We start from the raw sequence: 17930 nt of genomic DNA, 5'->3' as shown, positions 1-17930 counted from the left end.
AAAATTACAGACCAATATCACTAATGAATACTGATGCAAAAATATTCAACAAAATCCTAACAAACAGAATCCAGCAACACATCAAACAAATTATATATCACTAATGAATACTGATGCAAAAATATTCAACAAAATCCTAACAAACAGAATCCAGCAACACATCAAACAAATTATACACCATGACCAAGTGAGTTTTATCCCATGATCTCAAGGATGGTTCAACATATGTAAATCTGTAAATGTAATTCATCACTTAAACAAATTAAAAAACAAAGACCATATGATTCTTTCAATTGATGCAGAAAAAGCATTTGATAATATCCAGCATCCCTTCATGATCAGAACATTTAAGAAAATTGGTATAGAAGGAACATTTCTTCAACTGATAGGGCCATCTACAGCAAACCCACAGCTGATATTGTATTGAATGGAGTTAAGCTGAAATCATTTCCACTCAGATAAGGAACACGGCAAGGTTGCCCATTGGTTCCATTGATCTTTAACATTGTAATGGAAGTTTTAGCCATCACAATCAGGGAAGAAAAAGCAATCAAGGGTATCCATATACGGTCAGAAGAGATTAAACTTTCACTGTTTGCAGATGATATGATTCTGTATCTGGAAGATATCAGGGATTCCACTACTAAAGTCTTAGAAGTAATCAAGGAATACAGCAGTGTCTCAGGTTACAAAATCAACACTCATAAATCAGTAGCCTTCATATACACCAACAGCAGCCAAGCTGAAAAAACAGTCAAGGACTCTATCCTGTTCACAGTAGTGCCAAAGAAGATGAAATATGTGGGAGTTTACCTAACAAAGAATGCAAAAGATCTCTATAAAGAGAACTATGAAACTGTAAGAAAAGAAATAGCTGACAATGTTAATAAATGGAAAAACATACCATGCTCATGGCTGGGAAGAATCAACATTGTTAAACTGTCCATACTACCCAAAGCAATATATAATTTTAATGTAATCCCCATTAAATCTCCACTGCCATACTTTAAAGATCTAGAAAAAATAATACATCATTTTATATGGAATTAGAAAAAACCTCAAATAGCAAAGAAATTACTCAGGAACAAAAACAAAGTAGGAGGAATTACGTTACCAGACCTCAGACTATACTGTAAATCGATAGCGATCAAAACAGCATGGTACTGGCACAAAAACAGAGAGGTAGATGTATGGAACAGAATAGAGACCAAGAGATGAATCCAGCTACCTACTGTTATCTGATCTTTGACAAGCCATTTAAAAATATTAAAGGAAATAATATGGGGGGAAAAGATTCCCTATTTAACAAATGGTGCTGGACTAAATGTGTGGAGAAAAGATTCCCTATTTAACAAATGGTTCTGGGCTAACTGGATGGCGACCTGTAGAAGACTGAAACTAGACCCAAATCTTTCACATTTAATTAAGATAAACTCTCACTGGATTAAAGATTTAAACTTAAGACATGAAACTATGAAAATACTAGAAGAAAGTGTAGGAAAAACACTTGAAGAAATCAGCTTGTGCAAAAATTTTATGAGGAGGACCCCTCGGGCAATTGAAGCAATGTCAAAAATGCACTTTTGGGACGGGATCAAACTTAAAAGTTTCTGCACAGCCAAGAACACAGTAAATAAAGTGGGTAGACAGCCCTCAGAATGGGAGAAGATATTTGCTGGTTATGTCTCTAACAAAGGTTTAATAACCAGACTCCACAGAGAACTCAAACGTATTAGCAAGAAAAAAACAAGCAATCCCATCTCAGGGTGAGCAAGGGACTTGAATAGAAATTTCTCTAAAGAAGACAGGCGCATGGCCTACAGATATATGAAAAAATGCTCTCCATCCTTAATCATCAGAGAAATGCAAATCAAAACTCCTTTGAGGTACCACCTAACCCCAGTAAGATTAGCCCATATCACAAAATCCCAAAACCAAAGATGTTGGCATGGATGTGGAGAAAAAGGAACACTTCTACACTGCTGGTGGGAATGCAAATTAATTCGTTCCTTCTGGAAAGACATCTAGAGAACACTGAGAGAACTAAAAATAGACCTGCCATTTGATCCTGCAATTCCTTTATTAGGTATATATCCAGAAGACCAAAAATGGAATTACAACAAAGATATTCATATCAGAATGTTTACTGCAGCCCAATTCATAATTTCTAGGTCATGGAAGAATCCCAATGCCCATCAAACCACGAATGGATCAATAAATTGTGGTACATGTACACTATGGAATACTATGCAGCCCTAAAGAAAGATGGAGACTTTACCTCCTTCGTGTTTATATGGATGGAATTGGAAAATATTCTTCTTAGCAAAGTATCTCAAGAATGGAAGAAAAGTATCCAATGTACACAGCCCTACTTTGAAACTAATTCATAGCTTTTATAGCAATGTCATAACCTAATTATAGCCCTAGAATATGGGAAGGGGGTGGGAGGGGGTGCTGAGGGGGGCGTATGGGGGGAGGGAGGGAGATTGGTGGGGTCACCTCTATGGTTTATCTTACAAGGGTACAAGTGAATGTTTCTAAAAGCAGAGTATGAATGTTTTAACTCAATAACTAGGAAAATGACATGAAGGTTATGTTGACCAGTTTGATGAGAGTAATTCAAAATGTATATGAAAACAGCACACTGTACCCCATGATTGCATTAATGTACACAGTTATGCTATAAGAAATAAAATTTTTTAAAAAAGATGAAAGCAGAAAATGAATTACAATAATTTTACCAAATGTCCATTATTGGGTTTATTAAGTTTTGTAAAGGAAGTAATCTCATTTCTGATAGTGATTTTTGTTCTTAGGGAAGGAGGGAAGATACCCCAAGTTCTCATAACCTCAGTGTGCTTCTCTAATTCAAAGCCATTTTGAGGGGCTCCATTTCCCCCTCAGGTTGATTAACCCCAGGTTGGAGTACTAAAAACTGTTATTTGCATATATTGCTATTACCATTTAGAAATATGTGCACTACCTAAATTTGTATTTTGAGAAAAACTATCCACCTATAAAAAATTTCCTTAACAAAAACAGTTTTGGTTTAATTAATGATTTTGTTTAAGTCATGTGTATGCACGGTGGATCCTTCATGAGCCAACATTGCACTGTGGATACTTATGTTTATGCATTATAGGAACAGAAGGCACTGTATATAGAATTTTGCTTTGAAGCAATAGTTGTAAAAAATACAAACCTCTGTATCCATATTTGGAAAAAATAAAGCAAGTTCTTGTTTCTTAAAAAAAAAAGTTATTAGTCACTCACCAGTGACTTATCCAATAAAAACTCTAAGTAAAATAAAAGCCACTTAAATGTAATAAAGCTATTGACCCAAAAATATGAATCTAAAATCTAAATGGTAAAATATTTTAAAGTATTTCTATTAAAATTTGGATCAGGTTTTGTGAAAATGTTGGTCAAAGGTTACAAATTTCAGTTAGATTAAAGGAATAACTTCAGGGGATCTATTGTAGGATATGGTGACTGTGGTTAGTAACAATGTATGGATCACTAGGCATTTTGATGCATGCACACAATGTAATATTCAGTCTTAAAATCCTGCCATTTATAACATAAATGAACCAAGAGAACACTATGCTAAGTAAAATAAGTTGGATACAGAAAGGTAAATACCATGCAATCTCAATTATATATGGAATCTTAAGAAGTTAAACTCAGAGAAACCAAAAGTAGAAGAGCAGTTACCAGGGGTTGAGTAGGAAGAAATGGGAAGCTGTTGGCCAAATGGTGTAAACTTTCATATATAAAATGATTAAGGTCTGGATACTTAATGTACGCCATAGTAACCATAGTTAATAATAATGTATTCATATTTGAAATTTTCTAAGAGAGTAGATATTAAGTATTCTCAATACCCCCACAACAGAAAATGATATGCCAAGGAGATAGAGTTGTTAATTAGCTTGATATAGCAATCGTTTCACAATATATGCATACATAAAAATATCAATTGTATACCTTAAATATATACAATTATTATTTGTCAATCATACCTCAATAAAGCTGAAAGAAAAACCTATTTTAGCAACTGCTGTTAAGCTTACAAAAGAATAAAGACAACTGATCTGGGAGGAGGTTTGGTAAAAGAAGAAGCCAGCAAAGATATAAGGAAAAGACTGTATTTAAAGATCATATGGGGACTCAGTGCCTGTAGCTCAAGAGGCTAAGGCGTTAGCCACACACAGCAGAGCTAGCAGGTTCAAATCCAGTGTGGGCCTGACAAACAACAACTACAACCGAAAAATGGCCAGGCATTTTGGCAGGCACCTGCAGTTCCAGCTACTTGGGAGGCTGAGGCAAAAGAATCACTTAAGCCAGGAGTTGGAGGTTGCTGTGAGCTGTGATGCCACAGCACTCTACCCAGGGCAACAGCTTGAGGCTCTGTCTCAAACAAAAATAAATAAATAAAAGTAAAAAATAAGATCATATGGGCAAGGGGTCATATTTATGTATCAAAGGGAAAAATACATAGTGAAAAAGATTGTGGCCTATTAATCTATAAAAGCAGAAATTATACATGAAATAATAATGCAACTAAGAGCAAACATATTTGAAAATAAACATAAATAGGTCAAACTCAGTGATTTTTTATTTCAGATTAATATGGGGTTACATAAAATTAGATTACATAGTTCTAGTTCAGTGCTAGTTCCAATTTAGTACTGAATACACGTAATGCTTGTTTTACCATTGTTGTGATACTTCACTTAAGAGAATGTTCTCCATATCCATTCAAGTCATTATAAAAGATACAAAATCTCTATCTTTTATGGCTGAATAGTATTCTAGCATGTACATAGATCACAATTTATTAATCCATTCATGTGCTGAAGATCACTTGGGTTGTTTCTACATGTTTGCAATTGTGAATTGTGCTGTTATAAACAATCAAGTGCAACTGTCCTTATGATAAAATGTCTTTTTCTCTCTAGGTAAATACCTAGTAATGAGATTGCAGGATCAAATAGTAGATCTACTTTTGGTTTTCTGGGGAATCTCCATTACTTCTTTTCACAGAGACTAGTTTGTAGACCCTTGTACTCCCATAAACAGTGCAAACTCAACTATTAAAAGAAAAATATTTTAGATGGGGTCACAAAACAAAGTTCACTTCTACATTTAAATGAGACAGATCTAAAACAATGTGATTCACCAAAATGAAAAAATGATGATTGGATGTACATTAGGCAAATAAAATAACAAAAAATAAAGAAATCATACTTTTATTGTTAAATAAGTTTACTTTATCAGAAAATATTACATGACAGAAGAGCACTTTATAACACCAATGAATAAAATTTATCATGAAAATAGAGCAGAAATGAACATTTGTGTCCTATATTCCAAGTATCAACCTTCATAAAGCAAAAAGTACAGGAGATATAAGAAGTTTTAATATAAATTCATTATGTTCCAAATCTTTAAAGCCATGAAAGAGCAAAAATATAATTAAAATAAAATCTGTTTATATAATGTATCATAGTAGATCCAATAAGAAAATACAAAATTAATATAAAGCTCTGCCCTCTTCTGTATGGGTGCCTATGAAACATGCAACAAATTTTTACACCAAAATTTATATCATCTCATGAAGATGACTTTGAATGGAAAAAGGAGAGAATGAGTAAACGTAGAGTACTCTCTTATCACAATGTGATAAAACTAGACATTAAAAATGAAAAATAAAACTCCTACCATTTGCAAATTTTAAAACTTTCAGCTGCAGTATAACCACAATAGACATGACACTTCTTCCAAAAATGGGGGAAAATAAAGGGACACAGCATTACTGAACCACAGTAATATTAAAATCCAGCCAGGTACATGTTTGCCAGTTTGTTAGTAAGGGTTCAATCCTACTGTCAGAGAGTTGTTCAGCATGACTACTGGCTCCATCCTGAGTTTTTGGTTCTACCTTCTGAATCATCCCTCCTTTACCAAATAGCTTCTGCTATATCTAAGTAAACTTCTCAGCAGGCTTCCTGAATGCAATAGTTCAGAAATTCAAAGGCCTCCCTTCATTTTGTATTGCCTCTTCCTGTAGGTCTAAGTTGATACAATTCCCTTAGAAACTTCATGGACTTCCTGTGAATCAATTTATTAACCATTTTATTGTACAATTTTCATACCAAAACTTCTTCAAGCCTTTCTCTACCTTGGGCTCCTTATTAGGCTGCTGTGGAATACTACTTTTGATATTCTTAGAAACATTACTATTTAACAAGAAATATCCACAAAGCATGCCTTTAAGAACTTTAAAAGTCCCTTCATCTGTTTGAAAGTGCCCATGAGGCACCATACTAAATCTTTCTGAGGTTTTAACAAAGGGTTTTTAAGTTATACTCTGGACATCATCTTTACCCCGAGACATTTTCCTGATAGAATTGTGTGATTGTTTTCCTAAAACCCTTCTCTACTTTCAGAACTTCTAGGAGATACGGGGGGGAAATAATTATTTTTGAGCTCAGCAAATACTGCCTACTGCATGTTTTCAACCTTTTGTTCAAGAACTAAAAAACTCCTTTTTTAGTTCATCTCTTTCTATCTGTACATTTAATATGCAGTTAAAAGAGCGAGTTGACACTTTCAACATTCTATCTGGAAATCTCCTTAGCCATTAGTTTATTAGGTCTATTAAGACTCATTACTTTATTAGGTCTATTTTTTATTGCCACATTACTGCATTACTGAGTTTCGCTCAATTTTTGCCACTACATAACAATGATCTCTTTTCCCCCACGTTCCTATAGCATTTTCTTCACTTTCCTTTAACATTTCCCCCCACTTTCACATCAACAGAACATGTGGGTGAGGAAGAATTCCTATAGGTATCTTTGAAAAGTACACTCTGCCACATTTCCTTTGAAGATAGGCATGACTATGTGATTCACTCTAGCTAGTAAAATAGAATCAAAAATGATGCAGTTTAGTTGCCAATGATTGACTATCCAACCCATTCTTGCCTGTTATGGCAATTACAGAAGCAAATGTTGATATGGAGATGTCCTAAGAGCAGAGCCAGTATTGGAAAGACAGATATCCTGATGGGTCAGATGAATCCACAGCAGATTCTGTATAATTAAGAAATAAATTGTTTTATATTAAACTGCAAATATTTTAGATTGCTTGCCACTGCTGCATAACCTAGTGCCTAATATATTCCAAAACTAAAGTATCAAGAAGAAAGATATAAAATTAATACAGCCTCCTTAGACAAGGTCAAGGAAGATAATCAACAAGGACAAACATTTCGTAGAGCAGAGTCAAGGATTCATACATCTGTATGCATATGCACATATGAACATACTTTCTTGAATGTATATGTATGAATGCATTTTTTGGTTGAATCATTTAAGACAAAGTTGCAATAAGCATGACTTTTTGCCCTCAAATACTTCATTCTGATCTTTCTAAGGGCTGAAGTATTCACCAACATAACCACAATACTATTATTATACCCGAGGGATTTAACATTGAAATAATAACATAGATAGATCTGCCATCTGCAGTGGAACCACCAGCAAGATGCAGATTTGGGTAAAAACCATTACAAGAAAGAACATCACACTCAAGGTTGAATCCTCAGACATGATAGAAAACATAAAGGCCAAGATCCAGGATAAGGAAGAAATTCCTCCTGATCAGTAAAGGCTCGTTTTTGCTGGCAAGCAATTGGAAGGTGGACATACTTTGTCTGACTTCAACATTCAAAGGAGTCCACTCTTCATGTTGTGTTAAGATTTCATGGTGGTGCTAAGAAAAAGCAAAAGAAGTCTCACACCACTCCCAAGAAGAATAAACGTAAGAAAAAGAAGGTTAAGCTAGCTGTCTTGAAATACTATAAGGCGGATAAGAATGGAAAAATTAGTCACCTTTGTCTAGAGTGTCCTTCAGATGAGTGTGGTGCTGGAGATTTTATAGCCAGCCACTTTGATAAACGTTATTGTGGCAAATGTTGTCTAACTTACTGCTTCAATAAACCAGAAGACAAGTAATTATATATGAGTTAATAAAAGACATGAACTAACAAAAAAGAAGAAAGAAAAAATAACGGAGTCTATATTCAATTTTCCCAACTATTTTAAAACTCATTTAAAGTTGTTTTAGCTTTTTTTGTTATTGCTGCTGATGGTTTCAGATCCAGTCAAGAATCACAGATGACATTTTATTGTCATCTATTTTGGTCTTCTTCAATCTGAAGCAGTAACATCCCCCACCTTTGTTTTGTCTTTAAAAATACAGATATTTTTCAAGAGTTTGTGTCAGTTGGCCATAAAATGTGCCACAATCTGGGATTGTCTGATTATTTCCTTATGATTATATTCCAACTAAACATCTTCAGCAACAAAACTATATAAGTCACATCAAGAAACTAGATTATTCTACACCATTCTGTTCCCTGTGACACTGATGCCATCATCTGAATCCCAAAACAAACATACTCCAGGAATAGATGAACTGAAATAAAATTAGATTCTTGAAGACTTTTTGGATCAGAACAATCATATTGCCCTGAACTTCAAGCATTTAAGTGACAGAAAAATAAATGGTCATCTTTTTTCAGCTACCAGTATGTCCATTACTAAGCAAATACAAAGAATAAGAAAGGAGCAAATACAAAGGAATAAGAAAGAAACTAAGGTGCCTGTGGCTCAAGGAGTAGGGCACCAGCCCCATATGCTGAAGGTGGTGGGTTCAAACCTAACCCTGGCCAAAAACTCCAAAAAAAAAAAAAAGAAAAGAAAGAAACTAAGTAGGTATAAGTAACACCTAAACTTCTATTTATATGAATTATTAAATGGATTTTTTTATTTAAACCAGTTGGAGTTTGGAGCTTATTGTAACAATGATTGTTACATATCTTGAACACATCCTATCTGACATACAGGCTCTATCACATCTTTGAAAATGTATAAAAACACAGAAGAAACAAATAATAAATCCAAGTAATAATAAAACAAAAAATATTTTGTATAGGCTCGGCACCTGTGGCTCAAGCGGCTAAGGTGCCAGCCACATACACCTAAGGTGGCAGGTTCAAATCCAGCCCGAGCCCGCCAAACAACAATGATGGCTGCAACCAAAAAATAGACAGGTATTGTAGTGGGCACCTGTGGTCCCAGCTACTTGGGAGGCGGAGGCAGGAGACTCGCTTGAGCCCAGGAGTTGGAGGTTGCTGTGAGATGTGATGCTATGGCACTCTACCCAGGGGGACAGCTTGAGGCTCTGTCTCAAAAAAAAAACATAAAATAAAATAAAAAATATTTTGTATAAATGAAAAATATAGAAAAAATTCCACAAAAATGATAATTTTTATTCTACTAATATCAAAAACATGTTATTCCTCTTGTATTCTTAGTTCTCTGTAGAATGACTGAAATATCTCATACACAAGGGCCTGCCTTTATGAATGGTTACCAAATAAACTAATTACTAGATTATATGAATAAGATAGGTAAAATCATATGATTTTGTAGATGTACTAGGATATCTACAGTGATGGGGGAAAATCATAAGAAAAAAGAAAATTAAAAAGATTAAACCAGAAATATTATGGAAGAACTTAGGAAACCAAGAGCTCTGGACATTTTCTCTGAAATATCTTTGATACGTCATCATCTACTTCTTGCAATCTAAGAAACAGATTCCAAAATAATGATTAATTAGTTATGTGAAGAGTTCTCCCCACTGGAAAGCCAAATACACTGGGAGATTCAAGTCCTCAGAGACCTTAAAGAGACACCAAACCTAAGAGAATGTTTCTCATGAGGGATCCAGGGAAAAGAGAAAATAAGCACATCATCAAATTCCAGCTGCCTTCAACACTGTTATTTCTCCAAATAGAGAGACACTATTCAGACGATGTCTTCTGGAAGATACTGATAGAGCCCCCAAAGTGGAATAAACCAAAAACTCTCCTACTGCAAAAGGATATCAATGGGCTTGTATTCTAATATACATTCTTGAATATGGTTATATTTTTTGTATGCAGATTATATTTATGTATATGTTTAAGTGTATCATTGAGTGTTCATACTTTTATATTAAATGTATCTTGACTTCCACTGTAATCATGTCTATATAACACATGATTTATTTGTGACTTTAGATAAACCTGGCATCTGATGACATTGGGCTATTCTTCTGTGCTTATATTTAGAGATGTAGTGTGTTAGTGTGTGGATTTGTAGAGTTTATGTGTGTGGTTTGGGAATTTTCTGAAGTGTTGCCATATAAGAGAATGAATTTTGAGAGTCTGTAAGGGACAGTAAATAGGCAGTCGAGGACAGTCTTGTCATCTCTTTCCTGAGCACTTTTTTAAAACTGAGAAAAACCCTCATCTCTCAAGATAGCTGAACTGCTTAATTGCCTATAGGAGCTTGAAGAAAGGATTTCTCAAATTCCTTTTCTCCCCATTGAAAACTATGAAATTTAACTGATTTTAAAAAGCAGAAAGGTTGAATGAATTTGGTAACTGAAGAAAGAGACAGTAGAAGGAAAAATAGGCTTGGCACCCGGAGCACAGTGGTTACAGTGCTGGCCACATGCACCGAGGCTGGCAGGTCCAAATCTGGCCTGGCCCGCTAAACAACAATGACAACTGCAACAACAAAAAAAATAGCTGGGCATTGTGGTGGGTGCCTGCACTCTCAGCTACTTGGGAGGCTGAGGCAAGAAAATAGCTTAAGCCCAAGAGTTTGAGGTTGCTGTGAGCTGTGACACCAAAGCACTCTACCAAGGGTGACAAGTGAGACTCTGTCTCAAAAAAAAAGAAAAGAAAAAGGAAAATAGAGGGCAAGAGATGATGATTGGGTCAGAGAGAGGAGACAAATTGAGAGGAAGAGAGAGAAAACATGTAAAAGAAAAGAAAAAGAAATAGAAAGATTCAAGAGGGAGAAGAACAGGAGAGGAAGTTCTTTTGACTTGGAATGGGATTTTTCATGCCTTGAACATGGAACAATTCTGGCTGTGAGCAAAAAAACATCTGTTAGGAGAGATGAGAAATGTAGAAAAGCTGGAATAATCCATACTCAGCCCAAGAGGAACTGAAAGCAAAAGTTTGATGTGTTCTTCTGAAAGGCACTGTCAGGAAGGGATTAAGTGAGGAATCTAGGCTCAGAGAGACATTATTTATCCAAGATTCCAGGAGTGATCACAGATGGAATATGGACTCAGTGCTGGGCTGCCTAATTTCAAAGGTCATGATATACTAAAAGAAAGCAAGTTCCAATGCTGTGACCAGTTGCAAAAAGAGGTCACCTTTGTCCACTTCCCAATTGCACAGTTGAGACATTTTCTTGCCATCTCTGTCTTCCAGTCAAAGGGATATGAGCAAGATGAGTGAAAACACCTCCATGGTGACTGAGTTCATTCTTGTAGGTTTCTCCCACCTAGTCAACCTCCAGGGCTTGCTCTTCTCTCTCTTTCTCACTGTCTACCTGTTGACTGTGGCAGGGAACCTCCTCATCGTGGTGCTGGTCTCCACAGATGCTGCCCTCCAATCCCCTATGTACTTCTTCCTTCGAATCCTCTCAGCGCTGGAGATTGGCTACACGTCTGTCACTGTCCCCCTGCTGCTTCATCACCTCCTCACTGGTCGGCGCCATGTACCTCGCTCTGGATGTGCTCTCCAGATGTTCTTCTTTCTCTTTTTTGGTGCCACAGAGTGTTGTCTCCTGGCAGCCATGGCCTATGACCGCTATGCTGCCATCTGCAAACCCCTTCACTACTCACTGCTATTGAGCCGCCGGGTGTGTCTGCAGCTAGCTGGGACAGCATGGGCCTGTGGGGCAATGTTGGGTCTTGGCCATACCGCCTTCATCTTCTCCTTGCCCTTTTGCGGCCCCAATGCCATCCCACACTTCTTCTGTGAGATCCAGCCTGTCCTGCAGCTGGTGTGTGGAGACACCTCACTTAATGAATTGCAGATTATTTTGACTGCTGCCCTCATCATCCTCTGCCCCTTTGGCCTAATCCTGGGCTCGTATGGGCATATTCTGGCTGCTATCTTCAGGATCCCATCTGCTGCTGGCCGTCGCAAGGCCTTCTCCACCTGCTCCTCCCACCTTATCGTGGTCTCCCTCTTCTATGGCACTGCCATCTTTATCTATATTCGCCCTAAGGCCAGCTATGATCCAGCCACTGATCCTCTTCTGTCCCTCTTCTATGCTGTGGTCACCCCCATCCTCAATCCCATCATCTACAGCCTGAGGAACACTGATGTCAAAGCTGCCTTGAAGAGAATCATCCAGAAAATGGGATCTACAGAGATTTTAAAAGGCAGTGAAATGTGACGGTTATTCAGAACTCCCATTCAGCTCCAAATAACCAAGGATTAAAGAGAGAACGGGCTTGGCTTCAAAAAACAAATTCAACTTTAAAGAGCTACTATAGTCAAGTCTTCTTCTTAGACCCCACCCCACAGCATGCACACACTCTATCCTGCCTTCTCTTACAAGAAACAAGACCCTCAGGATGGAGGATCAATTTTATAAGAACGGCAAGCTGACAACTAGGAGACAAATTACAAAATATCATCCCCACCAGACTACCAAGGCAACACAATTTTCAGCCACAGGATAAAGCCATTTGACATTTGTACATCCTAGGTAAGGTATTTGTTTCCCCAGTGGTGCTACTGGTAATACATTAGCACACATAACTATACTAATTAAATCTGTCTGGCTCGGTGCCCATAGCACAGTGGTTATGGCACCAGCCACATACACCAAGGCTGAACCTAGCCTGGGCCACCTAAACAACAATGATGACACTGCAACAAGAAAATAGCTGGGCATTGTGACAGGTGCCGGTAGTCCCAACTACTTGGAAGCCTGAGGCAGAATCACTTATGCCTAAGATTTTGAGGTTGCTGTGAACTGTGATGCAATGGCACTCTACCAAGAGTGACATAGTGAGACTCTGTCTCAAAAGAAAGAAAAAATCTGTCACCAGGCAAACAGCAAATTCCTTCAAAGTGGCCAGAAAAGTTTCAATGAATTTAAGTTCTTATAGAAATCAGTATGACACTGTTACAAAAATAGACTTTGATGTCATATAAACTGGAATTCAAGGCTTAATTCTTCCAACTGATTGGCTATGTGATCACAGGCAAATTATGTAATCTCACTGAGCCTTAATTTCCTTGTACATAAAGTTGGGATAACCATACGATTTATTTCTTGGGGTGTTTGTAAGGATTCATAGTCCTGTTAATTACCAAGCTTAGTGTCTGGCACAAAATAGTGTCTCAATAGATGTTTTCTCAATCTATTTTCTCAATAGATGAATGAGTCAGACAGGTCAGCACAGAAGGTAATGTCCAGCTCACACCAGATGCCTTTTCTAGGGGAAAAGAAGGGTATTATTGAGATTTCAGTGGTATTGGAAATGAAGCAACTAAAAGGAAGGTGGACCAAGCAGCTCTACACATCATTGCTACAGGAAACTGCCACCCAGTAAAGACATGAACCAAAAGCAACCAGGACACCAAAGTGCAGGAGAATCAGCTATGACACGCAGGGGAGTCAATGACCTGCAGAACAAGTAAGTGAGATAAGCAGAAGGGGCTAGTCAAAAAGAGATACCTCCAAGAGGCAAGTATTTATTCATAATTAAAAATACAAATCCTCATACTTTTTATTATACCCAACACTTATTCAAATTTGCCAGCATTTACTGTGAACTTTCCATGTGCCCATCACTCTGTTTGACACTGGGGTGATTGTCAAGTAAATACAGGGTGTGATCTTGCCCAAACAGCACTTGCTGTCTGATTAGAGAGAAAACACTGACCTCCGTGAAACTGTCAGAGAGTAAGGCAAAGTAAGGATGCGCCTGAAAGGCTGAAATAAAGAGACAAAAATGTTACTCTCCCCATCTGTACCCACAAGAGGGACAGAACGGCCTTCCCTGTATTCATTTTATCCATGATTAAATCTCAGAACTGCTGTTCTTCAGTACTTACCAAAGCTTCAGCTGAGAGGACCAGCATTTAGGAAGGGTTGCCAAAAGGAAGGGCAAAACAGTTTTTCCTCTGATAATCTAAAATACTATCCCCAGCCTAAAGCAGACCAACAGAGAGCAGCACTTTTTTTTATTTCAAATTAATGAGGGTACAAATGTTTTAGTTTACATTGTTCTCAATTCCAAGGTAAAGTTGAAGTTGTAGAAAAGCCCTTCACCCAGGGGGTGTGCTGAGTACCCTTGCATCATGCACATTAGGCGAGATCCAGCCCATAGCCCTCCCTCTTCCCACCTGTTGCCCTCCCTACTCCCTTCTCCCTCTTCCCCCTTGTTAGACTATATTTGTGTTTTATCTTTTTTATGGGCATGTAATTGTTTATATACTGGAAGCACTCTTAAAATATTTAAAAGTTTCCACTTCCTACTTCTACTGGCTCATCCTTTATAGAACTGTCTTGTTAAAGGGTGTTTTTAGCATCCTGCCATTGGATTACACTAAGGAAGATTACAAGAAGCAACACTATGAAGCTCAAAGGGAAAGTTTCTTTCACATATCAGTGACAGAATCATTGTGCTTTTCCTGTCACCATAAGCAATAACTTTTTTCTCACAATTTCCTGGAGGTAAAATATTAATAAATAGCATATATGTAAGTGTACAATGGGCAAGTTTGGACATACTCTTACAATGTGAAACTATTAGCACGATCATGAAATGAACATGTCCACCTCCGAAAAGTCTCCTCATGTCCCGTTATAATTTCTCCCTTCCACCTCTTCCTCCATTCTTCATTCCTCTGATCTGCCTTCTATCACTACTGATGAGTTTGGTTTTCCTAGAATTTTATATAACGGAAATCATAAAATATGTACTTTCTTTAGTCTGAATTCTTTCATTCAGCATAATTACTTTGAGATTCGTCCATGTTGTGGTGTGTGTAACAGTTGGTTCTTTTTAATTTCTGAGTCATACTCCATTATATGAACATACCACAATTTGTTTATCTATTCCTCTGCTGATGCAAATTTGTGTTGTTTCCCGTTTAGAGTTGTTACAAATAAAACTTCTATGAGCATTTATGTACAATTCTCTGTATGCTTTCATTTCTCTTGAGTAAATACATAGGTGTAAAAGGGCTACATCATACAGGTGTATGTTTAATTTTTAAAGACATATTCACTTTTTCCTCTTTGCATGACAACTCATAAATTTACACCTGAATTTGTAACGCATTTCTAGAAACTATGCCACTCCTCTCAGTATATACTTTTGAAATGCTTAGTTTCTGGCTTTACCTTATTTTTTCTATTTTACGTTTTTCTTTGTCCAGTCTCTCTCATCCTTATTTTCTGCATATTTGTACAAGGCACCTTAAAGTCTGACACAAGGCTTAGAGCCATCAGCAGGTAAAAAATCAGTAAGGGGAATTATGGAATGGAAAAGCTCTGGGTGATGACCAAAAACATGATCTCTAGTCTGTTACTAAAACTTTACATGACCCAAAGCAAACTCGTTCAATACCTTTCTGGTTTTCAACTTTATAATTAATAAACAGAAAGGCTGAGTGTGGTGGCTCACACCTGTAATCCTAGCACTGTAGGAGGCTGAGGTGGGAGGATCACTTGAGCTCAGGAGTTGGAGACCAGCCTGAGCAAGAGTGAGACTCTGTCTCTACTAAAAATGAAAAGTTAGTCAGGCATTGTGGCTGGTGCCTATAGTCCCAGCTACACAGGAGGCTGAGTCAGAAGGATCACCTGAGCCCAAGAGTCTTCCTGTGAGCTAAGCTGATGCCTTGGCACTCTAGCCTGAGCAACAGAGTAAGACTCTGTCTCAAAAAAATAATAAAAATAAACAAATAAACAGAAATTCTGAGTCAAATGAGTTTGGAATTGGGTTCCAGCTCCACTATTCTACACTTATTTCCCCCAAGAGCTCTTTGCTGTATCTGATTCTCTCACAAAGAACCAAAAGAAAATTGTGGTGAATGCTACTTCTCCTCTACCGCTACCAAGAAATTTTTAACTACATTAATTCTGGGCCAAACATAAGCATGTTCACTTGGTTGCCAGGGCTATCAAAATAGGTAGCAAGTTTCTGGATTCAGAACTATAACCCTAGACCTAAAAGAAATCAAGCAGACAGATTTCTGTTCCTTTTATTCACATGGAGAGTCCAGGATAGTGAAGACATGCATGTGCTTTTGGTAATGAAGAAAAAGGCACAGGGAGGAACCACTTATTGGAGAGATCTTTAGGTGACCAAGATCTACCTTTCTCCAGTGCTGAGGTACCAAGAGATCAGGTGACACTTGTTCCCAAAGTCCAGTGAGCCTTCTTCCCCGTCTCTTTCTCTCTAGTGAATGTTCATCATATCTGTGAGCTATATCTAAGCAATCAATATCTAATCTAGAAAATATCACCTTCAACTGTAGAGTCTCAGACAGGGCCATCAGCTCAGTGCCTGGTGAGATCTCCCAAAAGGGGAAAGGTTCATCAGCCTCATGGTGTCATTAAAAGGCAGTCTAACAACATGATGGGCTTGCAAACTGGACACATGTCCTAGAAATATTAACACAATTGTTTGGTAAGGCCCCTAAAATTCTGCTCTTAATAACTCAAAAACTCCTCCCTTACATCATGCATTATTTTTCACTTTAGAAGTATCTGATAACTCTGTTCATTTCTTTAGCCATTTATCATTTAAAGCTTAGAGAGGTATTAGAAAGAAAGGGTCCCTTAAGGGGGATAGGTGGTTAAGTTTAACTTTGCCCTTGTCCCAGTTGTGCCCCAATCAGCAATACAACTCCTCTTGGATAAGCATGACCTCACCTGCACTCTCCTTATTTCCTAAGACTTCTGAGCTTTCCCTGATGATCTATGGAGGCAATACGCAATTTCATAGATCACCCCCTAGTGGCTAGGTAATATGTAACAGACTACCCCACCTCTTTTCTTTACAGTTTGCACAAACACTATGATCTCCCTTTATTTGGAGTGAGGTGAACCTGCAGTGGTGGAGTGGAGGGCTCAAAACTCTTTGACTTGTCATTACATCAGATCAATGGTTTTCAAAATTCGACCCCTGACCAATAGCAACAACATTATCTGGCCTACTGAATCGAGGTTTCTGTAAATAAAAACCAGTTTATAGTCTGAGAACTACTGGCCTAAGCCTTACCTCAAAGGAAAGTTTGCTATACCCTATTATCCTATTTCAAGGTCAGAGGTGCCTTCCTCTCCTATGGAATATACAGTTACCCAGTCTGGCCACATGATGGCAGAGCAATTCTGATATCTTGACAGCAGGGCTACAGGAAACCTCTCTACCCAGAAAATTAGTAGGTTCCTAAAAAGTTCGGGAGAATTAGAAAGCCAAGGTAAAAATTGTTGGAAACAGTAACTTTAAGTTAATCTCAAATATAGAACAGGAAAGTGAGGTTAATCCAAATAACATATTTGAAAAGAAAAACACTGGCTTTGATCAATCAGTTAAAAAATGACTTTCTTCTTCCAATGAAAAGACAGCTTACTACAGGGAATAGCTGGTGTACGAGACAAGAGATGGGCAGTCTCAGCGACTAGGAGGTGAGTCCAGTGGAATATGGGAATAACTTTCATCTCCAAAAAGTCTGATTTTCCAGGTGGAGGACTGAGAGAAGGAAGATGTTCTACCACACCTTAACATTTCTGAAGCCTCTTCAACTGGGAAACATTAAGTACTGAGAGGAAATTGAGGCCATTAACAGCCCCCATCACCATCACTCTTTCCTGTGTTTTAACTTCTACCCTGAGTGAAGGCAATGTCAATTTAAAAGGAAGAGGTACAACATAAAACTTAAAGAGTTTACTTAAAGCCAAGTGAGGACAGCTGCCTAAAAGTAACCTTGGATATGAGCTCCATTCAGCCTTTATTACAAGCAGGTTTTTTAAGGCAAA

General features: G+C 37.5%; 1 protein-coding gene and 1 pseudogene across 1 annotated transcript; both read left to right on the top strand.

The window, feature by feature from the left end:
• Nucleotides 1–7554: 7554 nt before the first annotated feature.
• On the top strand, nt 7555–8024 carry LOC100961706 (annotated as a pseudogene).
• Nucleotides 8025–11298: 3274 nt separating this feature from the next.
• On the top strand, nt 11299–12323 carry LOC100945741 (olfactory receptor 10C1). The gene has a single exon (XM_003801867.3). The coding sequence runs from the start codon at nt 11358–11360 to the stop codon at nt 12321–12323; it is 966 nt and encodes a 321-aa protein (XP_003801915.1). The 5' UTR covers nt 11299–11357.
• Nucleotides 12324–17930: the final 5607 nt, after the last annotated feature.

This window comes from Otolemur garnettii, unplaced genomic scaffold (assembly GCF_000181295.1).
Source record: "Otolemur garnettii isolate 467f Iridium unplaced genomic scaffold, OtoGar3 scaffold00223, whole genome shotgun sequence".
Classification (NCBI taxonomy): domain Eukaryota; kingdom Metazoa; phylum Chordata; class Mammalia; order Primates; family Galagidae; genus Otolemur; species Otolemur garnettii.
This window is presented reverse-complemented; position numbering and strand designations above follow the sequence as displayed.